This window comes from Oenanthe melanoleuca, chromosome 26 (genome assembly GCF_029582105.1).
Source record: "Oenanthe melanoleuca isolate GR-GAL-2019-014 chromosome 26, OMel1.0, whole genome shotgun sequence".
NCBI lineage: Eukaryota > Metazoa > Chordata > Aves > Passeriformes > Muscicapidae > Oenanthe > Oenanthe melanoleuca.
This window is the reverse complement of record NC_079359.1, coordinates 123,288-148,393: the sequence shown is the minus strand read 5'-3', so window position 1 is coordinate 148,393 and position 25,106 is coordinate 123,288. Positions and strand designations below refer to the sequence as shown.

Sequence of the window (25,106 nt, the reverse complement as noted above, 5' to 3'; positions counted from 1 at the left end):
GTTTAAAAGTCTCCCTGAATTTGCAGCCTGCAAGGAGCAGGGGGGTGAGCTCACCCTTATCTGGGGGGAGTGCTAGTCAGGAGGAAAACTGAGCTCCCGAAGAGCGGCCGGACGCGCACCGGAGGAGCGGCAGGCTCTGCTCGGCCACGCTCCCAGTCCCGCTCCGAGCCAGCACAGCCAGAGCCGAGGGAGCAGAACCGAGAGGCTGCGAGCCCCGGGAGCACCTGCCAGCCCCTCCCGGCACCCCCGGCATCCCCAGCCCGCCACCGAGGCTCGCTCAGCACCCCGAGGCCACCCCGGCTCCTCTGCTGCGGCTCGTGTGCCATCCAGCGGCGAAGACAGCTCCAGCACATCCTGAGCCTTTCCACGCTGCTGCTCAGCCCCGGGAAGGAGGGAACCGTGCTGGGCTGGAGCCTGCGAAGCATCTCGCCGTGGAGGACCCGCCGTGGAGGCTGCAAACAGCAGTGGGATGCGCTGAAATCTCCATCGCCACCCAGCCGGGGAGGCATGCCCATGCCGACGATGCTCCTGGCAGGGCCGGGGGGGTCTCCTGCTGCTGTAGCAGGATTCCAGGCTTCCCCTCGGAATTCTCAGGGAAGCAGTCCAGGCGCTGGGAAAAGAGAGCGGCCCGAGGGGATGATCAGGGCTGGGCTGCAGCAAAGCCTCCTGCACCTACCCTAGTGGTTTGGGACCGGTCTGTGCTGGGGAACGGGGAGATTCCTCATCTCAGGGAGCTGTTCAAGTCCTTCCATGGCAAGTCCCTGAGCACTCCATTCGTCTTGTCCCAGCCAGGGACAGGAAAGGGATCGAGGGCTTCCTCCACACGAAACTGTGTGGAGGAGCTGCTGGCTGGGCTGGAATTACCTCCAGCCAGGGTCATTCCAGCTGTTCCCCCGGGCATGTCACTGCTACCTGCTCTGCCAGGGCTTGAGCCCACTTTAGCACGGTCAGCAGGGCTGGGCTTTGAAACACCAGTGGGCAATCCTGGGCACACTGGAGGTGTTCTGTGTAAAGCACTAGCGCTGCCTGGGAAAATGGGTTCCAGAGCCTCCCCGTTCCCCGTGTGGGGACACAAAATGGGTCAGCTTGGAAGGGACAACAGCGGGTCATCTGACCCCTCCCATTGACAGAACAATTGTTACGGGAACTGGGTGGGGCCTGCGCTCGCCCTACCCTCTTCTGGGGGCGGGGCTTGTGGTGGCACCGCCCGCTCTTCTCCCTGCAGTCCGAGGGTGTTATCCGGGGGGGTGGCCGTGTCTCTGCCCCTGCTTGCCCTTGCTAGCCCTTGCTAGCCCCGCGTTCGAGAGGACCCCGCGCTGCCGCCGGGGCGGGCGGGGCGGGGCGGGGCTGAGCGTGGTGCCTTGCTGCCCTGGCTCCGCCTCTCGCTTCCTCCCAGCCCATTCTCCGTCCCGCCCCGCCCCGTCTGCCCCGCCTGTGGCCGGCGTGGCCCCGCCCCTCGCCGCATGCGCGCTGCGGTGGCTCCGGGCGGGGCGGCGCGGCCGGGCCGGGATGCGGGGAGCGGGGCCGGCCGTGCGGGCCGCCCGCGGGGCGCTGCCGCGGGCTCGGCCGCTGGTGTTGCTGCTGGCGGCGGCGGCAGCGGCAGCGCTGTGTGCGCGGGCGGGCGGCGCCGAGCCCTGCGCCGCGCCCTGCTCGTGCCGCCGCGGCCTGCTGGACTGCAGCCGGCAGCGCCTGCCCAGCGGGCCGGGCCCGCGGAGGATTCCGCCGCTGCCCGCCGGCACCACGGGGCTGTGAGTGAGCGCGGCGGGGCTGCGGGGCCGGGCGGGCGGCGGGCGGCGCGCAGGGCTCGACCGGGCGGAGGCTGCGGGCCCGGGGCCGGCGGCGGGGGCGGTGCGAGGCCCGGGCTAAGCGGGCTCGGGGCTTGGGGCTCTCTCCTCCCTCTGCACCTCCCTGACAGGAGGGTGCAGCCAGGTGGCGGTCGGGCTCTGGCCCCAGGTAACAAGCGATAAGACAAGAGGACATAGTCTTCAGCTGTGTCGGGGGGGTTCAGGTTCGATATCTGGAGGAATTTCTTCACAGAAAGGGTGGTCAGACATTGGAAGGGGCTGCCTAGGGAGGTGTTCAGGATTCACTGGACGTGGCACTCAGTGCCATGATGTGATTGGCAAGGTGCTGTTTGGTCATAGGTTGGACTCCGTGATCTTGGAGGTCTTTTCCAACCCTATTGATTCCGTGAGTTTTTGCGCAGGATGTTCGCAGGGAGCCTGGAGCAGTGCCTGGCTCTCGGGGGCAGCGCCCCGGCGAGAAGGGAGAGAAAGAGGGTCTGGCCCCGAAGGTTCAGTGTGCCGGGGTCCCAGGGCGCAGTTTCACGCTTGTCTTGCCCTACTCTGTGACAACAAGTGAGGGGAGGGTGGAGCACGGGCAGGTTGGAGTTAGTAAGTTACTTGTTAATGCCATTTGGTCCAGAACTTGAAGTTGTTTCTAGTTAGGCTTTAGGACATTATCTTTTAGGACTGCGCTTGGAAGTGTTCCTTCAAGCACCAGCCTCAGCTGTGTTGTGGTACTTCCTGCTGCTTCTGGTTTCCTCTGCATCCCACTGGTGCTGTGCACCTCAGTGATACTCTCCTTTTCCCTCGTTGTGGACTCCCCCGTGACATTTGCTGCCGTTGTTTTTCTAAAGAAATCCCAAAAACAATTCAGAGCCACCCTTAGTCTCTGCTCCGAGTGTTCAATAAGACAGTGTGCTAAATGGTGTTCACACAGGTCAAGCCTTTGTCTTTCCTTGACTTCTGCTGTCACAGTCACTGTTGCTTTTGTCACTTTTGGCTACAGCATATTCGGGAAGAAGAGGTGCTGGGATACAGGGAGATCAAAACTTGCTTCTGTACACAGAGTTCTTAGTCCCTCTTGGAGTTCTCAGTCTTCCTAGTTGATAAAAATGACATTATTCCAGACCAAGAGGAAATTAAGCCTGTTGGAGAGGTACTATAAAAATACAGATCACTGGAGTTAGGTCCAGGAATTCCTTTAGCAGGACTCAAGAGTCTGACTGATCTGTGTTAAAAACTGGACGTGTCCAAAGAAGCTTGTCACCTTCTTGCCCCTCATGATGTTCTGTAGTTCTCTCCTTTTCCTGCACAATCAGCAACTGGAAATGTTTAAGAGAAAACATGTATTTCAGTGTAGAACTACAATAACTTGTGTGTGAAACCTTTGGTGTTTAGGGAGGTACAAAGATAGTTAGAACTTGTCGGGGAAGTTGTCAGTTCATCAGGAGGCTAAGAAGCAAAATGATGTCCGTGCTGTTTGAAGAGCAAGTTTCCAAGCTTCAGCGAACACTTACTTGTATCTTTTTTCAAGCTGATAGAGGGTGTGTTTAAAGCTGCTTGGCACAGCCTGCAATGGGAAGAAGCTCAGCTGACACCGTCCTGTGTTGTGCAATCTGACACGCTGCAAACAATAATAAGGGGATTATAGACTGGTTTGGGTTGGAGGGCAAAGCTCATCTTGTTCCACCCCCTGCTGTGAGCAGGGGCACCTTCCACTAGAACAGGTTGCTCCAAACTCTATCTAACCTGGCATTGGACACTTAGAGGGATGGGGCAGCCACAGCTGTTCTGGGCCACCTGTACTAGAGCCTCAGCACCCTCACAGTCAAGAATTCCTTCCCAAAACCCCATCCAACTCTGCCCTCTGGCAGTGGGAAGCCATTCCCCCTTGTCCTGTCACTCCAGGCCCTTGTCCCTAGTCCTTCTCCAGCTCTCTTGGAGCCCCTTTGGGTGCTGGAAGGGGATCTAAAGTCTCCCTGGAGCCTTTTTTTCACCCTTAGCTGCCCCAGCCTGGATCCAGAGCTGAGGGGCTCTAGCCCTTGGAGCATCTCCGTGGTCTTCTCTAGACTTGCTCCAGCAGCTCCACGTCCTCCTGATGTTGGGTTCCCCCAGGGTGGGAGGCAGCTCTGCAGGTGGGGTCTCACCTGAGTGGGGCAGAGGGGCAGAATCCCCTCCTGCTCTGCTTCTCATGCTGGGGGATTAGCCCAGGGCTCGGGGCTTGTGTTCTGGGCTGCAGATGCACCTTTCTGTTGAGCTGCTCATCCCCCAGCATCCCCAGAACAGTTCTGCAATCGGCTGCAGTTGTTCTCTTCTCCAGGTTCTCTTGGTTCTATTTTTTAGTTGTTTCCAGACCCACGCTGCTCTATGTGTATAATTTGCATCTTGGTGTAATTGGCAGAATACATTAACAGCTGCCTGCCTTGCTGTGACACCAGGATTTTAATAATTCATTGTTAGAATAGAATCTTTACGCTGAACCTGAATGAAAGTTAACAACTATAACTGTACTGTAGTCTTTCAATTGTCAGTCCATGTTGTCTCTTAGAAGGGTTTTTGGTCTTACAGATAAAAAATCGTCTGCCAGAGCCCAAGGAGTGTTTGAACAACGCTGTCAGGCATGTGGTAGAATTTTGGGCTTGACCTGTTCTGGGCCAGGAATTGTACTTGGTGATTTTTGTAGGATCAAGTTTGGCCCTTGGTGCATTTGGAGTCAAGCACAGGCCCAAAGCTATTGCAGAAACAGAGGAGTGTGTGGGTGCTGTGCCTTGTCCAAAAATGGTTGTCAATGGAAATATTTTGCACTATACTCATTCACATTTTAATATTAATGGTTTTTGATTGAAACAGAGAAATAGAGCTGTTTACACTTTTATTGTGAGTGACCACTAGAACAAGCGCTTTTCTTAAGTGAAGGAGCAATTGTATAAAATACATAAATACAGTTTCAAACTTGAGATTGTATGAAGTATACATGGTTTGGGTTTGTTGAGGATTTTTTATTATCGTTCCAAGAGCTAAATAACTTTTTTCTCTATTCTCTAGGGATTTAAGTCATAATCATTTATTATCATCCAATTGGAGCATTGATTTGTCTGTCCATACTCTCCAAGAAGTGTAAGTTATTTTTTATGAGGATAAAGTCTAAAGATATCCTACTTAATTCTAATTACATTTTATTGCATGTCAAGATACCTGGTCTGACTTGCAGAAGTATTCGGTGCAAGTTAGTTAAAAATGGATGCTCCATGTTGGCAGCACATTTTATGTATAAAACTGTTCTGAGCAGAAGTCTTTCCCATGGAAGATAAGAATACCAGTATTTTTAAAGAGAAGTGAGGAGTAGTTGTTTTGGCTATAGCTGATTTTAAATGAAGGAGAAATAATAGTATCCATAAAAATGAGAAAAGCTAGCATGTTACACTGTTCAAATTGTTCAAATTGCTAGTGTTTAAGCTCTTGGGGAATCTTTTTTGTCAACTACTAGGTATTAACAGTACGTTAAAATTATTAAATGCATTGATATGAATTATTTCTACTGTGTACAGAAGAAGTTTTCTCCTCTTTGAAGTGTCAGTAATTTTTTTTGCCCTCTGTTTAAGGAAAATGAATTACAATGAGCTAAGTGAAATTCCGTATTTTGGAGAAACAACTTCCAATATAACTCTTCTCTCATTGTAAGTAATAGCTCATTTGCCTTTTTCTTGTTTAACAAATGGGAGAACCATGTCATAGTTCTGCTATCAAATTGTGGGAAAACATCTTTTGTCTTGAAATACTGCTCGTGTAAAGAGCATCAGGGAATATGTAATCACTCTTTAAAGAAACACAAATCAGACAATCCAATCACCCTAATTACCAATAAAATGCAGTCAGCCAAGGCAGGCAGCTTTGCAGGGATGGGATTCAGTACAGGGATGGCACTTCCCACAGGAGTAGCTCAGCTCTGTTGAATCTGTTTGTATGTCACTGTGACAAGTGGCTCTTGGATTGTAGTATCGCTTTAGGGATTAATATTGCTTTAGGAATTAATATTGCTTTAGGAATTAATGTTCTTGGAAGCATGTGGTGCATGTGCCATTCGTGAAGCTCACTAGTACTGTTGATATGCAGAATCCTGTTGCTGTTTCAGCTCTGCAACTGGAAGGATGAGATGTGATAATCATATTTATTGCTGGTCTTTTTCAGGGTGCACAATACCATTCCAGAAATAAATGCTGAGCAACTCCAGGTCTACCTTTCATTGGAAAATCTAGATCTTAGTTCTAATCTTATCTCTGAAATTAAAGCCTCTTCCTTTCCACGAATGCAACTGAAGTACCTGTAAGTATGAGTGGTCTACTGGGATTCCTAGCTCTGCAATGATAATGTTGGAGACCTCATTTAGTCTTGAATTAGTGTCTTAAAGTCAGGTTTGAACTGGCAGCAGTGCTTAATGGAGCTACAGATGGCCTTGAAATAACATAGTTTTCTGACCAATCTGTATTGTATTTTTCCAAATGTGGAAAACAACAATTGCTGTTGTCAGAATGCAGGTACATCAGCCAGGGTATAATTTCTGCTCTGTTTGAGTAGGTCACTGTGGACATTATGTTAACCACTTCTAACTAAAGTATGGACATGCAGTAAAAATCAGCTTCTCAAACTGATTCATTTGGGAAAAAGGATTTAGCTTGGTATCCCAGAATTCAGATTTCACAAGTGTCTTGGATTCTGTTAATTAGTGGTTGCTCTGAGGTGCTTGTGCTATTGTGTTCATCAAATTCTATATCTTCTGAAAGGCCTCTTTCCTTCTTTCCTCCCTTAGGAATCTGAGTAACAACAGAATAACTACTCTAGAAGCAGGTTGCCTTGATAATTTATCTAGCTCACTAATGGTGATAAAACTGAACAGAAATAGGATTAGTATGATTCCACCAAAGATCTTCAGATTGCCTCATGTGCAGTTTCTGTAAGTAACAGTCTTGAAAACATCAAAACAACATTTATAGCTGAGCTGTTAGTCTCAGCATGTTCTTGACTTTCATTCATACTGTGGAGCTTGTTGCAAGGAGTCTTAATGTTTGAATGTCATCTTTATGAAAGGGAACTCAAAAGGAACCGGATTAAAATAGTGGAAAGTCTTACGTTCCAAGGATTGGAGTCCTTAAAATCCTTGAAAATGCAGCGCAATGGGATAAGCAGACTAATGGATGGAGCATTCTTTGGCCTGGGTAATATAGAGGAATTGTGAGTATGCCTGGTTGTGGAATTTTTTTAGCAAAAAGAAAATGGCTCTGGAGAGTTGTGTCCTGTATGGTTTCCCTTACATGAAGGCTGTGCTGAGATATTGCTGAAATCATGGGAAAAGAGTATTTTACCATTATTTTCATGTCATGTCTGGTTACTTTAGAAGTAGAAAGGTACAATTCCCTATTCCTGGAAGTGTTCAAGTCCAGGTGGAATAAGGCTGAATGGGTCAAATAAAGAACCTGGTCTAGTGGAAGGTGTCCCTGCCCATGGTAGGGAATTGGAATTGGATAATCTTTGAGGTCTCTTCCAACACAAACCAGTCTTGTGATTCCTTAAATTGGTCCTCTTTCCAGCTTCTTTCCACATGGTGATCAAGTACATTTGCCTCTGTAGCTGCTTTTTGCTGGTTTTCATTTGCAGTCCCATAACATGGGATTGTTCTTTCCTCTGTGACTTTGACAGTGTGGACACAAGGATGTATGATTCAATGTTAGCAAAAGACTTCTTTTTCAATAAGTTATTTTTGAGAATAGAGATTATAGTTTTGTTTCTGCCACTGGATCCCTGAAGCTGGTTGCTCAGTTGGTTGAGTTACTCAGTTCTTCATATACCTTAGTTCATTTTTAAATTTCAGTGGAATTGAAAGAACCATGCATTTTGTATTGTCTAAAGTTAGTAAATGATTTTGAGATCCACAAGGTGAAATTTTGTAAGTAGATGTTTCATTAATTATCTATTTGTCAAACGTCTTTTCTGTCTAATTCATTAGAGAACTGGAACACAATAACTTAACAGAAGTAAACAAGGGCTGGCTGTATGGGCTGCGGACACTGCAACAACTCTATGTTAGCCAGAATGCCATCACCAGGATCAGCCCAGATGCATGGGAATTCTGCCAAAGGCTTGCTGAGCTGTAAGTCCTGGGCTGCTATTCACTGGGGACTTTTGGAATGTTGCAATGATTGATTGGCAAGAATGAATTACCAAAGGAAGTACTCCGTTTCCTTGCTAGGCCCATGGTAATGATGTATTTTAATTATAACTATTCTGTTAGAGAAATTAGAACACAATAGTTCATCAAGTCAGATAGTATCTTAATAATTAATCCCCCTGCTTATCTTTAAAGTGTGTGTTGAATGTTTCCAGAGACTTGTCATACAATCAGCTCACTCGCCTCAAGGAATCTGCCTTTGTGGGACTCGGCTTATTGGAGAAGCTAAACCTGGGTGACAATCGCATTAATCACATTGCTGATGGTGTCTTCAGAGGTCTGACAAATCTTCAAACCTTGTAAGTACAGAAAGCTTCTAACAGAAATTTCAGTTTAATGCAATTTCAGTTTAAGCAGAGCTTTTGGAAGTAGAGACAATGGATATTGCACTGTGGAAGCCTGAGATCGTTGTTAGTGCTGCCTACAGGCGTGGTAGGACTGATAATCTTTTGGCTTGCTAAGATGACAAAATTCCAGCCCAGCTGAAACAAACCAACCACTCAATTTTAGACGTGGTAAGAAACAGTGACTTAGTGATGCTGAGTGCTCAGATGTGTGTCCTGCCAGTTCTGAGAGGTGTGGGTACTTTGTGTATCCAGTTGTGGAGAAATAGCCTGGAGCTCTTTATTCTAGAGGATTTCCTTAAGTTTGGAACCTCAGAAACCAAGGATTGAACCCTTTTGTGTTATAGAAGGTGTGGTTTAGCCCATCCTGCTCTTGTGCTGACCTCACAAATGTAACAGGGGGTGTAGAGTTGCTTCTTGCTGTTAAAGGCACAGCTTTGCACTTGCCAGGACCTTTTGTGGCAGATCTTGGATATTTCTGAAAAAACCCAGTCCTGTCCCAAGTAGATCTGAACAGTTGTAATTATCCTAAACAACAGTACTCGGGAAAGGAGTGAAAATTTATAACCCCTCTGTCACTTCATTAAATAAATGCTTAAATAAGCAAACTCACCAGAGAGATTTATGTAAGCAGTCATATTCTGTTAACCTTAATGCAACCTTTTAATGAAATAATTAAGCCTAATTTCTTAGATTTAGAGTAGCATGAAAAAGAACAAGAGCAGATTAATTAGTAGGTTTTCCTGGGCTCTCAGGGGTGTCAGCAGTGAGGGCCTGGCCCTTTGCTTTGGGACTGGAATGTGCAGGATGGGGAGCAGTGGTGATTAACAGGGCTCCAAGCATTGGTGCCCAGCCAGGCATGAGGAGCCAGCTCTTCTCTCACACAATGAGGGGCTTTTCTTTTGGGCTGCTCACTCGTTTTGCTGAGTGGTCTGAGTAGTGGAGTGTAAAAAAAACTCTGAAGTGTAAAAAAAGATCCCGTGTGGTTTTAGTTCCATTGTTGGTTGTGTGCTGGTTGGTTGGTGCTACAGCTGGTGCACATATTTCTGGATGTTCACCTCCTGCCATTGCAGTGTAGAAGAATAAACTATAAAATGTACATTAACTGCAAGTTAGGATTACAGATGTATCTAAGAATAGCACTGAAGTTTTGAAGTTTTACGTACTATCACATTATTTACTTCATAATATTGTGAGCAGTTTGGCATTTGTATTCTCCAGCACTCACAGATCTTGAGATAATTCTAGAAATGTGTTTTAAATCACAAGAATTAGCAACTTCAAAATAAAATTGGCATATTATTCCTATAGTCTTTATTAGTTCAGCTCCATGTTGGGTACCTTAGCTTGAATAATTTTCAAAGAATGAAAGATTGAATGTGAGCAAGTTTCAAGGCCATATTTTTTCAGACGTTGTGATGTATGAAATATGAAATTGTTTTCTTTTTGTCCTAAACTTGGAAGTGTGTAAATACAAATTGTGGAAGTGACTGCTGTGTGTGATTTTTTTAAATATTTCTATGTTTCAAGTAAGGAAAGTGAGAAAATTGTGTGTTACCACTGGTGTTGTTCTGGATCCCAGTCTCTTCCACTAGGGTGTTCTACACAGTTCACAGTCTCAACATAATGAGAAAGTAGACACTTCATTTTCCCTTCGCTAGCACAGGGACATAGATGTTGGTATGAGTGATATATACAGCTGCCTGTGTGTGCAGCTAGTTTTGTGTCAGTTGACTCGTTTGGATGCTTCATCTAGTGTTGCATAGAATATCTGGTAAAACACAGGGCAGACTTTTTTATTAGTGTGATTTCCTTTAAATACACTCCTCTCTGTGCATGGTGGTATCAAAACAGATGCTCTTGGCTCAGTCCATGCCATTCAGGCTAAAAATGCAAGTGAATTTATTTCATCTTCTCTCTGAAGAGCATTTAATCCTCTCCAAAGTGTATTGCTCTACTGCTTTTGCTGTTTAGACCTCTCTTCTCCGTGAAGGGCTGAAGTGCTGTGCTGAGGTCAGTCAGAAATCCCATTAGCTGATAACGAGATTTGTGAGCAGAATATCAAATTCATTTTGAAAATCCCCCACGGTGTGCCTGGCAGGCCCACACTGTAACCTGGGCGTAATCCCTGCATATGCTAATGCTGGTATAAGCCTGTTTCTTGTGAAGATTCATGCTGCTGGTGTGTTGGTGAATTCCCTTACATGAACCAACTTGCTTCAGGAGCCTCACCCAGCTCCTGGCAAATAGCTCATCACGTGAAAAACGCACTGCTCAGAGTGGGGCTTTCCTTAAATGCCACATCAAGAAGTTGTGCTGCAGAATTTGTTTGTGCTGCTGACTGCAGCACTTACCATGAAGTTTTCCCTTTTGCCCCTCTGAAGTGAGAAATTCGTCTGCTGACAAGCTTAAAAGATTTGTAAAAGATTTGAGACCTTCCAGATGATGCTGTGTCAGAGCCCCATACCTGATCTGTCTTCCCCAGCTCAGCACTGGCCCTGGACGTGAAGATATTCCAAGGTTTGTTTCTAAGGAATGTCTTCTCCTGCAGGGACTTGCGGAACAATGAGATCTCCTGGGCCATAGAAGATGCAAATGAAGCTTTTGTGGGACTCAGCAGGCTGGATAAACTGTAAGTATTACAAATGAAGGGAACAACAGGCTTCCCAGGCATGCAGGGAGGGAGAGTGCAAAATCCTAAGTAGTTGTAAACCAATGACAGGAGGCAGAAAGCCTTTCTCACATTGTGCCACAACCTCTGGATGTAGTCCTGGGTTCCTTGTTCAGGAGCACCAGATCCATGTAGCACTGCATTTCCTTACAGCACCAGTTTGGTGAGATTAAGCATAAGTATGTATGCATTTATTATTGAATACTCCCTTCCCTCTATATGATGATGGTAATTTTTTGCACTTCTTTGGTCTGGGTAAAAGTTACTGTTTATCGAAGAAACAACCCCAAAACACAAAGTATTTTTGAGCAAATTTGAAACAGCACTGCATTAACAAACTTCTTGATACTTAGGCTGCGCACTTTTCATCCAGTACCACATGCTTTGTAGGAAGCTCCATTCTGTGGAGTTACATAAACGTTGCTTATAACAAATAGCTTGGTATGAGGTTTGGTATTAGGAAGTTACTGCTTCACTCCCAAGTTCTACTTAGTGCTGTTTCATCCTTTTGACTTAAATTATCTTCTGACACATTTCTAGCCCAAATCTCCTACGTTGAAAATAGGAATGAAGCCCTTTTCTTGGGAAAATTAGTTGAGCCTTTAAGCTAAAAAGAATAGTATTTAGTCCTGTATCTCAGCTAGAATTAGGGAAAAAAGTAGTTAAGCATCACAGGGAACTTCTTTTGGGTCTTGTTTGTGAACTCATATTGGCATTCAGACTAGTTTCTGGGCCTTTATTTTCAGAATCCTGCAAGGAAACCAAATTAGGTCAATTACCAAAAAAGCATTTTCTGGTCTTGAAGGACTTGAATATCTGTAAGTATTTTTATTTGTAGAACTCCTAATTTGTTGACTTCAGTCTTGTGTTCTCTGTGAGATTTTCAAGAATTTAACTGAAGGCAGCATATGAAATCACACTGACTCATTACTGTGCTCTTTGCTTAACTTACAGAGATTTAAGCAACAATGCAATAATGTCCATCCAAGAAAATGCCTTTGCCCAGGCTCACCTGAAGGAGCTGTAAGTTCATGACAATTTAGAGATTCTTTACAAGTCCTACCTTGGAAAGAATTCTTCAGCCATTGTAGGCTTGTTTGAAGTTGTCTTAAGTGTGTCTGCTTTCATCATGAAATATATGCAACAATGCTGGTAAATTATCTATTTAAAGTTGGTAGCAGTATATTTAGATTTAAGGTTTGATTAAATCTTCACCTGCATTTTCGTAGTTACAATTAGTAGGAGTTAACTTTTTCTTGCAGTACTGAATCATTAAGCTTTTGCTATCCAATGATTTTGCAGCAAGCTCAGCACTGCATGTAGGCAGTGAACAAAACAAATAATTCATCAGGAATCTCTCAGGGGGATTAGCAAACCCTGTGTTTTTTCTTCCTATTTTGGGGGCTAGGGAAAGGCTTTAAAATTCGCAGCTAGAGAGACTTTGTATTGTGCTCAGCAGATGTTTAAGCTGGTAGGGTCTCTTGTGGTCTTCAGACATCTGAAGTAATATAATGTGAAGTGATCTTCACACCCAAGAGTAATCCTACTGTAATGCAGTCCTTTCTGTGAGATAAAGTCTCTGACTGCTGTAATCTGGTCTAAAACTGTTATTCAATTAGTTAACCTTGGCCAGATGGACTTAGTCTGCAAGATCTGCCACTGTAAGGGGACAATTCCAGGTGTTAAAGACTTTTGTTGCCTTCTCTGATGTATTTTAAAAGTGATGAATCGTTAATATGTACAGGCAAAGAGCAGGATGGAATCCTGGCTTGTTTGGGGCCTCTTTTCTGCCATGGCTGCCTTCATCTTAGGGCAGATCACTTCTTGCTAAATGCTGGACTGTCTCATGTCAGTCATGCTCATCCTTGGAGTATGGCAAACAAAACTCAGCCCCCTAGTCTCGAAGTCAGTTCAGAGGTGGTATCTGGAATGGGTAACAGTACTTGGGAGCCTTTGAGAGCAGCTGGTAGGAAAGAGGAGACCCATCATAGTTTCCTGTTGGTAGGTTTTCTGTGGAGCAGAGAAAACGAGCTGCAGTTGATACCTGTATGAAACAAATCACTTTTGGCCTTAAATATTTATCAGCTGGCATTAAAATGAGAGCTGAGCCTTCTACTTATTTCATAATGGCAGTTGTGTTAAGTTTGAAAGCAGCTCTGCAATGTTCCTTTCAATTGCTTTAAAAAGGGATGAGATAATTGTAAAGACAGGCCTAGTGGTTTTGGGATTGTTTTTTTTTTTTTTTTGGAAGATGAAACTCTGAGTTTATATTCTCCAGGATTAAAATGAAATGTAAAGTTTTAATGCTGACGTAGAGGGATTGATTCTAGCATAAATAGCTAAGATTTTATAATAAATACTCATAGATATAAAATAATACTGTAAATTTCATGGCTTTGTGTGTGTACACTTTAAGTTGCTTTGCTGTGTGAAATCCCACGCATGCATGTGAAATAAACTTCACTGACCCTTTTGGTTTGGCCCTTTTGTCTCTGCAGAGTGTTGAACACGAGCAGTTTGCTCTGTGACTGCCAGCTAAAGTGGCTGCCCCAGTGGCTCCGTGAGAGCAGTTTGCTGCAGTCTGGCACTGTCAGCTGTGCCCACCCAGAGTGGCTGGCAGGACAGAGCCTTCTCAGCGTGCACTCTGATGACTTTGTTTGTGGTTTGTATTTTTAGTGACTTTTGATACAGAAGCATGGTAACACAAGTCTTGTAGCTGAAATCAAGCTGTAGTGCTGGGGAGGTACTTGGTCCTGGCTGTGGTGACCATGTACATCACAGAGTCTGCTGTGAGTTTGGGGTTTAATTCTGCATCTCTTCACTCTGTTTTGTGGTGTTTGAGCACTGAAGTTAACCTCAGGGAGTAGTGCTGTTGGGCATTGTTTTTTACTTAGCTTACTAGTAAAAATGGATTATGCTTCCATTCTCCCTGCTTAAGGCTACCTCTAGCTTTGTAAGGTCTGTTTGACATTTTCTTCCTGGTTCTTTCCCTACCAGCAGAATATCACAGAATCTTAAAATAGTTTGGGTTGGAGGGGACCTTAAAGATATCCAGTTCCACCCCCTGCCATAGACAGGGACACATTCCACGAGAACAGATTGCTCCAAGCCCTGGCCAGTCTGGCCATGAGCTCTTCCACGGATGGGGCAATCACAGGTTCTCTAGGCAAAAATTAGAGTAGTTCAGGCTGTGGCACATCTTCTGATACTCTATATCTATGATGTTTATGGTGGTCTCAAACTCTGGCCAGAGTCTGGGTCAAATCTGTGGCAGGCTTAGAATTAGCCTGATGTTTCCTTTTCCTGGTGAGTAATCTTAAAGCAGTTATTTGTGTAAATGCAATTCTTTCATTGCTTTGGTGGCAAAGTCTACAGTAATGATCATGTAGGTGCACGCAGCCACTTCTCCACTCCAGTACCACCAGGGTGGGTGTCTATGAGTGTGTCTGCTGAAGTAATGGATGTGGAAATCACTTTCATTGAGTGGGATGAGATAGTGAACTACCAGCTTCTTATGCTTTGTGCTTATCTAGCTTCAAGGCTCTTCGGGATATTCAAACTATCTGAAAGTAAGTCTCACTCCTTCATAAAATGGTCTGGCTCTTCAGCTGAGCAGGATTTTTGAGTTTGATCTAAATACAGCACGTTTCAGACAGTTGCACAAAAGAAAGGGCAGCTCAGCACCACACTTCCACACAGATTGTATTCATTGCTGATTCTTCTGACTCCTTCACAGCTTGATTTCCAGCTCAAAACAGCTGAATTTGTCAAGCAGGATATCTGTTCCCAAAGTTTTGGTTGTTCTTACATTGTCTTTTGAGTGAGTTTTCTTGCAATATTAATTCAAGTTTACCAAGAAAGTAGCTAATCTTGGTGCTTTTCTTTTCAGATAATTTCCCTAAACCGCAGATCAGAGTCCACCCAGAGAGCACGGTGGCCCTGCGAGGCACAAACGTGACCCTGGTGTGCAGTGCTGTGAGCAGCAGTGATTCACCCATGGCCACGGCCTGGCGCAAGGACAGTGAGGTCCTCTATGATGCAGAGGTTGAGAATTTTGCCAGGTACCAGCAGCAAAGTGGAGAGGTGCTGGAATACACCACTATCCTGCACCTCTCCAATGTGAATTTCACTGATGAAGGGAAATACCAGTGCATTGTCACCAATCACTTTGGCTCCAATTATTCCAACAAAGCCAAGCTGACTGTCAATGGTAAGTAATCATGGTTAAAAAGGAGAAACATTCTGAATCTAAAACTTAATTTAAGTAGCTACAAGTCTATTTTTCACTAAAGCTGGCCCAAAATAGTCTTGCAGACATCAGTGGGATTTAGAAGTATCACACATCATTTTATAAAGCTGAAAATAAGTGGATTTTTTTTTTTTTTTTTTTTTTTTTTTGTGAATGAAAAGCCTCTATTCACTTTTTGGAAGTGGCAGTTATCTCCTGTGCTTTATTAGACCGCGATTATATATTCATCTAGTTAATTGCAGGTGGAATTCTTTACACTGAAAGTTCCTTCCACTGTCTCCTCTGAACTCAGCACCTTTCCCACATGTTTGTAAAACTGGGGAAGACTCATCTGAAAATAAGTGATAAAAACCCTGAAAAGTCAAAAGTAAAGTATTTTTTGTATCCATCATGATTATTTTTATTTTAAGGGAAAGGGAGATAGGAAGACAATGTTCACATCTGTCAGCAGACCACTGATCCCCACAGTACCTCAGAGCAGAGGTGATGAGATGGAAGTTTACCTTCCCTTTTAGCAGAGAAGGAAAATGTGGCAAAGACTTTTCCCTGGATTCTTCCTGTGAGAAATCATCATCTTCATATCATCTTAGAGGAACTTAATGGCTTTATACTGAAGTAGAGTAGGCTTGCATTGGATATTAGGAAGAAATTTCTCCATCTGAGGGTGGTAAGGCCCTGTAGCTGTGGCTGCCCCATCCCTGTAAGTGTTCAAGGCCAGGCTGGATAGGGCTTGGAGCACCCTGGGAGAGTGGGAGGTGCCTTTGCCCTTGGGCCTGTATTGTCTTAAGGGTCCCTTCCAACCCAAAGCATTCCATGATTCTATGAACACTATAGATACCATATTTAAATTTTGGGAGAAAGGCTCTTGGAAATAACCACTGAAAATTTGTGCAGTTCTTCAGAAGAATCTGTTCCTCTCTCCTACGGAATGTTTCAGACATGTTTTCAAATTTTCTCTCTGCTGTGGAGCTTTTGCTGCATTTGACCTGATACTGCAAGTGCTGAATGGATGTCCCTTTTGATGCAGAGCTCCCTTCCTTCCTGAAAACTCCCATGGACCTGACAATCCGCACGGGGGCCATGGCCCGGCTGGAGTGTGCTGCTGAGGGCCACCCCCCGCCCCAGATCTCTTGGCAGAAGGATGGTGGCACAGACTTCCCTGCTGCCAGAGAGAGGAGGATGCACGTCATGCCCGAGGACGACGTGTTCTTCATTGCCAATGTGAAGATGGAAGACATGGGGATCTACAGCTGCATGGCCCAGAACGTGGCAGGGGGACTCTCAGCCAATGCCACCTTGACTGTGCTGGGTGAGTGTGGCTTGCCTGTGCTGGCAGAAGGATCCCTGCACGTCTGCACTGGGAGTGCAGCTTAGCTATAAGCAGCAAGTTGAAATGGTGGAGAATGGAGTTAATGGAGGGTAATACAAGCATTGGTGTGATGTTTACACAGTGAAGCTCAAGAAGCTGAGTTGCAGAGCTGCCTGGTGGAGTTGGAGTCAGTGTGATCTCTGCAGGGAGCTGAGGGGTATATCTTAGTCTAGCAGTGTAGATTAGGCAAGTAATTTGTGTTGTCTTAGAGCAAATTTAGTCACAGGTAAGAAACTTGACAGGAAGAAGACCAGGGGGCTCTTGGGATTCATGAGAGAGCATTGCCAGCAGGTCAGGGAGGTGATCCTGCCCCTCTGCTCAGCCCTAGTGAGGCACATCTGGAGTGTTGTGTCCAGTTCTGGGCTCCTCAGTACAAGAAGGATGCAGAGTTCCAGTCCAGTTCCAGCCAGTCCAGCGGAGTCCCCTGATGAAGGGACTAGAGCATCACTCTCACAAGGGAATGGTGAATGGTTGGACTTGATTATCTCAGAGGCCTTTTCCAACCTAATTGGTTTCATGATTCTGTGAAAGGCTGAAGGAACTGGGCTTGACCAGTTTTTTCAGCCTTGAGAAAAGACAGCTGAGAGGGGCCCTCATCAATGTGTGTCTGTGTCTGCAGGGAGGGCTCAGAGGGTGGACCTGGCTGTGCTTGGTGCTGCTCAGCAATGGGACAAGAGGCCATGGGCAGAAACTGATGCACAGCAAGTTCTGCATGAATGTGAGGAAGAACTTTACTGTGCTGGAACAGGCTGTCCAGAGAGAGTTATGTGGAGTCTCCCTCACTGGAGATGTTCCAGAACCGTCTGGATGCAATCCTGTCCTTTGTACTCTGGGTTCTACCAGAGGCAGAACGAGGTGACCCACTATGGCCCTTCCAAGATGACCTATTCTGGGAACTATGCTGACTAATAAGGGAAGGTCAGTTCCTTCCAGAGTGCAGCATTTTTTTAAGACACTGACTTTTAAAATTATGGCCAAATTTAAAATTGGACTGCCACAGATTTCCCAAAGCAACTGCGGCTGCCCCATCCCTGGAAGTGCTTGCGGCGCTTGGATGGGGCTTGGAGCAACCTGGTCTAGTGGAAGGTGTCCCTGTCTGTGGCAGGGGATAAGATAAGATGATTCTTAAGGTCCCTTCCAAACTAAACCATTATAGGATTCCATGATTCTTTGAAGTTCTCTTACAATACCACTTTTTGTCCCAGAAACTCCTTCCTTCATGAGGCCCCTGGAGGACAGGACAGTGACCCGAGGTGAAACTGCTGTCCTGCAGTGCATAGCTGGTGGCAGTCCTGCCCCTCGCCTCAACTGGACCAAGGACGACGGGCCCTTGGCAGTGACCGAGCGGCATTTCTTCGCTGCGGCGAACCAGCTCCTCATCATTGTGGACGCGGGGCTGGAAGATGCTGGGAAGTACACGTGCATCATGTCCAACACCCTGGGCACTGAGCGGGGCCACATTTACCTGACCGTGCTGGCTTCCCCCAGCTGCGACTCCTCGCAGAGCGCCCTTGTCCATGAGGAGGACGGCTGGACAACAGTCGGGATCGTGATCATTGTCGTCGTGTGCTGTGTGGTAGGAACGTCCTTGGTGTGGGTCATCGTCATCTATCACATGAGGAGGAAGAATGAAGATTACAGCATCACTAACACAGGTTAAGTGCAAAATCAACAGTTTCTGGTACTGTTTTTAATCCAAAACACTTCCAATTTCTGGATTCATTACAAATGGATAAGATTGAAGAACTGCAGATTTCCTTCTAAAATCCCTTCAGGGATTTGCTCAAATTCCTCCATTTTAAGAGGTTCTTTTAAATACCAGAAGTGTGCTAGTTCTATTCCTTATACATTAGGTTTGTCCTACATTGAGGGAAAACGGTAAAATTTGGAAGTAAATATTTGAATACACTTAGAAATGTTTTCAGGGCCTGGAATAGTAGATGTAAATTTTCTTTCTGGCCCTGTCAGCGTTGAACTGGCCATCTAAATTTGTAATTACTGGGGTAGAAAAAAGATCCCTACATGTGATTTGAAATTCTGGATATTCTTGTTAATGTGGGGAATAGGTCTGATAATGCCTTGAAATCCTCACACTGTTTAATGTTGTCGATGTTAATTCTGCAGAGGAGATGAATCTACCTGCTGACATTCCCAGCTACCTGTCCTCCCAAGGAACACTGTCTGAGCCTCAGGAGGGCTACAGTAACTTGGAGGCCGGGAGCCATCAGCAACTGATGCCTCCAGCTGGCAGCTACATGCACAAAGGCACAGATGGTAAGCAAAGCCCTCAGGTGTGCTGCAGGATGCCAATGCATAGTCTCATCCTCACAGCTTAAGTGTCAAGGTAGATCTTTATCCTGTTTCTTTCCTTTGGCATCTCAAGAGCCCAGGCAGAAGAGTGGAAATAGATTTTGCTTGGAAGATGACTATCTGTGCCTCCTATCCTTGGTATAAAATTCCTGCCTGTGCCAGACGCCTGGTTGGCTTGTTGCAATCATAACTAAGGAGTCTGCACTATTTCCCTACCTTGTTTGGACAATTTTCCAGAGGTTTGTGTCATTGAGCTTACAGACATGCTTTCTTTGCCATCAAAATGCTAAGGACTCATCACTCATTGTATAGGCTGGCTTGAAAATTGATCCTCAGCTTTTCATTCCTGTCCATGATCCCCCAGCCCAGTCCCACTGCACTCAGTCTCAATCAGGAAGGAGTTGAGAAGCAGCTCATCTAAGTGACCAGTTTATCAGCAGCTCTGATGTGTGTGGGCATGCAGGAGCAAGTCAGGTCCAAGGTGGATGTGGGCAGGTATCCTGGTTTAATCCTGTTTAAGGGTTAAATCCTGGTTTAAGGCTGTTTCATCGTGGTGCCCAAGCTGGCTGGACCATGGAACTTTTTGCTCATGAAATAGGGGAACATGTCCATGGTTCCCCTGGTCAGCTTCAGAAGGACACCTCTGTGGAGAATTTAGATGGGGGAATCTGGGGGGTTTCTCATGTGACCTCTTAAGCCGAATACTCTGTTAGTCCCTTCAGTTTGTGCTGCTGTAATAAATGATCATACAGGACATAAAGCCTATGGAAATCTGACATCCTCATCCTTCTTGAGAGTATTTTATTTTGGCATTGTGTTTATCAGGTGGTGCAGCAGCATTAGTAATCTGCTCAGATTGTTATGACAATGCCAACGTGTACTCCCGGACCCGAGAGTTCTGTCCCTACGCCTTCATCGCCGAGGAGGACTCTCTGGAGCAAACACTCCCCAATCTCAGGGTGCAGGTGCCCAAGGAGATGTACACAGCACACACCCAGAATGAAACTAGTGGTCTGGGTAATCTCTTAGCAGACACAGATGTGCCTGTCTTCCGTACCAACCATGACAAAAAAAGTGACAAGAAAATCTCTTCCCAGCAGATTTTTGGTGAGTGTCCACTTTTCCTTTTATTGCTTTGTATTCCCTGATAACTTTTGCTTTCATTATGCTGCCCTTCACTATTGATACACAGCTAATCCTTCAGGTGCCAATAGTTTGTGGAATTACTCACCTTTATTAACCACTTGTTCTCCAAATGCCCATGTTGCATCAGCAAACAGCTTGCACCCAGTACCTGAGATTGAAGAAGATGATGTTAAAAAGATGGAACTCTTTAATTTGCAGGTTTAAGTTTGTGGAATGTGAGCCTTTGCTTATTTTTCAAGGACATGTATTAACCAAAAGTTTGAGCTTCACATAAGAAATTCAAATAGGCTTTCTGTTTGAGCTGGCCTGAAGTTCAAAGAACTCCCTAAATTGCTTGTTTTTCTGTTCACTTTCTTCCAGATCACCTTTTTAAAAATCTACACTGAAGCTCTGTGCATTTCTGGTTACTGTAAGAGATTACTGGAAAAGGAGAGCATCTAGTAAAATATACTCTCAAAACCAGAGAAAATCAGCTCAGAATGACTGTAATTGCCAAGTCACAGAGCTTAAATCTATTTAAAATCTGAGTGTGACTGATCTCTGCTCTTTGTGAGCTGTGACAGCACCTGAGGGAAAGGGCTGGAGCTGTGTCAGGGATGGCTTGGATGAAAAGGTTCTTCCTCCAGTGGGTGGTCAGGCACTGCCCAGGGAATGCTCATGGCCCCAAGGCTGCCGGAGCTCCAAGGGTGTTTGGACAATGCTCTCAGGGACAGGCTGGGCTTTTTGGGGTGTCTGTGCAGGGCTGGGAGTTGGGCTCCATCATCCTTGAGGGTCTCTTCCCTTAGCATATTCCTTGATTCTGTGAACTTGCTCCTGTTCATCTTCTAATTTTTTTCCCTCAGAGCCCTTCCAGGTTCCTCTGTGGGGGGGCAGCAAAGCCCTGGCTTGCTCTCAGCCCCAGTTCCTGCCCCATCCCCTGGCCTCCGAGGCCCCGGAGCCGCTGCGGTGCGGTGGCAGCGAGCGGAACCCAGCGCCGCCCCCACCCTGCCCCGGGGAGAGCTCGGATTGCAACAGGACACAGGGCAGTCGCGGTGCAACCACGTAAAACACTGACAGAGCCTCAGAGCAAATCCAGACTGACTGTGTTTACTACCTCAGCACTAACCCCAAGGCCAAAGATGTTCGTGTGTGTGTCTGCAAGAACCTAACAGTCAGACTCTCTTGGAGGAGCTGGCACATGCCCTTTTTTCTGCAATTTCTCCACTGGAAAATGAGAATGTGCACCAGAGAACATGTGGCTAATTAGTGCAGTCTACAAAAATAGCATTAAAACCTGGATTGTGTGATGCTGGAAGCAGCTTTTGTGGTGGTGCGTGCTTTGGGAAGCTCTCGAGAGGGTGTGCAGCAATTTCACAGTGCTGTGTCTGCTTGGAAACAACCAGCAGGGCCTCCTTCTGAGACTCCCCCAGAACTGGAAGCATCAAACTCAGCCAGCTTTTCCTTCCTTAGACTCATGGCAGGTGTCTGTTGCTAGTCTAAGTTTGGGGCTTGTTTTCTTCTATGAATAATGGACTCTAGTTGTAAATAAACTCACATTTATAAATATTTTGTATACACTAAGCATATAAATGTGTTGGCTGTAATGTAAATTATTTTTTATTATGCCAAAGTATATATCATACTGTTAGTCTTGACAGCTGCATATCAAGCCATATGGGGGGACTTAGGCGGACTGAAAACTTGTTTGTGAGGGAATGGAGCTGTCTTTGTTTTGAAAAGAAGTGCATTTACTTATAGATGTGGTAGAACTGTGATACTGATGAATTTCATTGTTTCCAATAACTGTGTGCCTGGCTGACCTGGCTGCAAGCTGATCCATTTCATTATATTAACAGAATTTCAAGGTTTATCAAAGCTTTTATCTATAAAAACCCCCTTTGTATTGTGTCTATTGGGAGGATCTCCATATGTTTCCTAGCTGACAGTTAAGTGGACTTTTGAAAAGAATGTGGTGATGAAAAACACGAGGTAAATTGAGAGAGGATTTGATAGATACTTATTCTTTCTGCACAGCCAGAGGCATATGGAGTTTAAAACACTGGTCCATTTCTGTTGTAAAATATCAGGCTAAATTGTTTAACTAATAGTTCCCTTAAACCTTAGTGTGGTCAAAATGTTTAAATATTTGACAGGTGAGAAATTATACAATGCAGGGAATGCCTCGCTGCTGAAAATTCTTGCTCAGACTCAATAGTTCCTGTGAAATGTGCCTGACAAAATGAGGAAGAACAATGACATTATAAACACTTCCTGAAAAGTTCTTTTTTGGGGGTAAAATGCCCCTTTTTGTAGAAGGTGCTAAGAGAGTCCTCAGGGCTGGGTTTTCAGCAGGTGCTCTGTGCTCATGCCTTTAGAGTGAGGGGCTTCCTTCCTAGTCACTGCTGCCTGCTTTGGAGCCGTGGTATTTTTACCCAGATAAAACAATCTGTGTGAGATTTTTATAAAGACACAAACCCCTTTTTGACCCAGCTGACTTGTAGGTATGTGAGAATTCCCACTGATCCATTCCTGGACTGAAGGGTCTGTGACTCAATTGTCAAGTACAGTCATGCAGAATCATAGCTGAATTTAGAGACTGTGGTGAATATTTGAGAAAATGAGTGGGGAAACACTGGGAAGAATAATGCATTTCCCATAGCTCTTTGGATGGGAATAATAGTCAAATCTTTGCAAATGAGCTCTTAAAGCCAGCATGGCTGCTTTGGTAGACAGCAGCTTTAGTGGGAAGGGGATCCAATTGTCCTTGACCTTTGGGTAAAATAGAGAGAAACATGGGGGTGTAAATTTCTGTATTCTGACAGATTAAAAAAAAAAAAAATAAAAAAAAATCTGAAGTTAATTTCTTTCTGGTTTTATTTCCTCCAGACTTTTACCTCCCAGACAGCATTTAAGGCACAGTGCTTATTCTGAATCCAAAGTGATCGCTGCTGCAGGGACCAGCACTGGCAGTTTAAATCCAAATGAGAAAGGTCACGCCATGAAACTACAGCAGTGGGCAAGCCTTATCTTCTTGGGCTGTTCCCTCATGCAGTCACTCAGGCTGCTGGGGCAGGGGCTGCTGGCATGTGTGATTCCCAGGAGTGGGAAACTCATCCCTCCTGCTGCTCTCTCATCACCATTTGGCAAATGCTAGTTCCTATTTTTCATTCCTCTCTCTTGGCAGGAGCTGAGCTCACACAGATCTGTCACGGTGCAGCTGGCATTGTCCAGACCCTGGGACTGCTTGGGGTACAGCTCCCACAAGCAAGGGAATTCCCTTTAGGTAGGTGAGACCTGCTTCAGCTGGACCGGGGCTTTAAAATCCCTGCTGTCTGACCAGGACTGTCAGAGACTGTCTGCTGACTGTCAGAGAGTGTAGCTAAAGCTGTTCTGGCTTCTGTGAGAGAGTGGCCTATAAAAGCTGAATCCTGAATTAAGGCATTTACATCCTTCATTGAGCATTTAAAGTCCATAAGCTGGTTGTAAATAGCTGATGCTTATAAGTAGGTGACACATTGCTGCACTGTGGAAAAACTTCTTTGGTAGACTTGGAGGAGAAAGTCAAATGAATCTTCTTTCCCCTTTGCAGAGGGGGCAGAGTGGCCTTTCTTTTTTCAGTAAAAAGAAGCAATTGCCTCAATCAATGCCAAAGCACTACCAGTACAGGAACTGAGGGGTCAGAAGCAGCAAGAGCAAAGCTGCTTCTGTTCCCTCTTGCTATTTCCTATTGTCTATTTATATTTTTTTCACATCAGAATGTATATTTTGTATAGCATATGTAATATATGTTTGTCCATTGTAACATATGTTCAGACAATAAAATGCTGTATACATTGAGTGTTCGGTGTAACTTTACTAGTTCGCAAATCAAATAATTATATTTTGTCCTATGGTATTTAATTTTCATAGAGGGGAAAAAATAGAGTAAACTTTGCCAACTGGCAATGGTCCTGGGACTCTGAGATTTGGACAAGGTGACCTCCAGAGGGTGTTTCCATCTCAACCATTCTCTGATTCTGTGATTCTGATTTTGGTTTTCCTGCAGGAAGTACCTGTGCCCTTTTTGGGTCGGTTCTTCCATGGTGGCACTGACTCTGGGCCAGGAGCCTTGCAGGTCACCATGCTACCCACACTTTTTGCCTGCTTTTCCAATGCTGCCCTACTCCAAATCCTTGGATCTTCTGAAAAGGAGATTTTCTTTCCAGCAAGGAGTTGTCAGCACAAGTTGGTGGGAGCATCTCTCACTTGCTGGCTGCAGGAGGTGCTGCTGGCCCAATCCCTCCTGAAAACCAGCATGAACTTTTTATTCCTTTGAAAAACTCTCTCTCCCTCACTGCATTCTGCTGATTCATGTTCTGATAGTTAATCACCTTTGTTCTGTCCTGTGTTCTCCACTCCTGTGCCTGTTCCCAGATCTCAGCTCCATGGAGCTTTGCCCAGGTTTGCCCATGGAGCTCCTGCAACTGCCTCATCGCTGCCCCTGCTGCCGGAGGCGTTTACGCCCAGCAAAGGCTCCCAGGAGCTGTGTGTGCCCTGTTCCCTCCGCCCTGGGCACACCGTAATAAAACTTCCATGTTCATTCTGGAGAGGGTCTGTGTACAGGGGCATGGAGTGACAGGACAATGGGGAAAGGCCTTAAGCTGATGAAGGAAGGTGGAGTGGAAGTTAGGAAGAAATTGTTCCCTCTAAGGGTGCTGAGGCCATGGCCAGATTTTCCAGAGCAGCTGTGGCTGCCCCATCCCTTGGAGTGTCTAAGGCCAGGTTGGGCAGAGCTTGGAGCAACCTGGTCTACTGGAGGGTGTCCCTGCTCGTGGGCAGGGGCTGAAATAAAATGAGCTTTTAGGTTCCTTCCAACATAAAACATTCTCTGATTCTGTGATTTATCAGCTCACATTCCTGATAACCAGGGGTTCTTCCAGCCTCTCCCTGGGCTAGGATGCTACCTGGCTGGGCAGGGGATAGCAGAGTCACCTGCCACCTCAGGAGGACCCCCTTACATTTATAAACCATATTGGGGTTTCCCTGGAGCTG

General features: G+C 45.6%; 1 protein-coding gene across 4 annotated transcripts; it reads left to right on the top strand.

Moving 5' to 3' along the window:
• The first annotated feature begins 1,508 nt into the window (after window positions 1-1,508).
• On the top strand, window positions 1,509-23,912 carry LRIG2 (leucine rich repeats and immunoglobulin like domains 2). Of its 4 annotated transcripts, none has more exons than XR_008842367.1 (18): window positions 1,509-1,748; window positions 4,830-4,901; window positions 5,387-5,461; window positions 5,973-6,107; window positions 6,592-6,735; window positions 6,870-7,013; window positions 7,786-7,929; window positions 8,163-8,306; window positions 10,903-10,983; window positions 11,769-11,840; window positions 11,977-12,045; window positions 13,521-13,684; window positions 14,912-15,232; window positions 16,299-16,580; window positions 17,846-18,295; window positions 18,765-18,914; window positions 19,024-19,189; window positions 19,776-19,859. XR_008842367.1 is itself a non-coding variant. In XM_056511330.1 (18 exons), the coding sequence occupies exons 3-18, from the start codon at window positions 5,391-5,393 to the stop codon at window positions 21,139-21,141; spliced, it is 2,856 nt and encodes a 951-aa protein (XP_056367305.1). In that variant the 5' UTR covers window positions 1,511-1,748; window positions 4,830-4,901; window positions 5,387-5,390; the 3' UTR covers window positions 21,142-23,912. The 4 variants fall into 4 exon arrangements, 3 of the variants coding, with proteins under 3 accessions (XP_056367306.1, XP_056367307.1, XP_056367305.1); XM_056511330.1 differs by lacking the exon at window positions 19,024-19,189 and adding an exon at window positions 20,939-23,912 and having other exon boundaries at window positions 1,511-1,748; window positions 19,776-20,057; XM_056511331.1 differs by lacking the exon at window positions 19,024-19,189 and having other exon boundaries at window positions 19,776-23,912.
• Window positions 23,913-25,106: the final 1,194 nt, after the last annotated feature.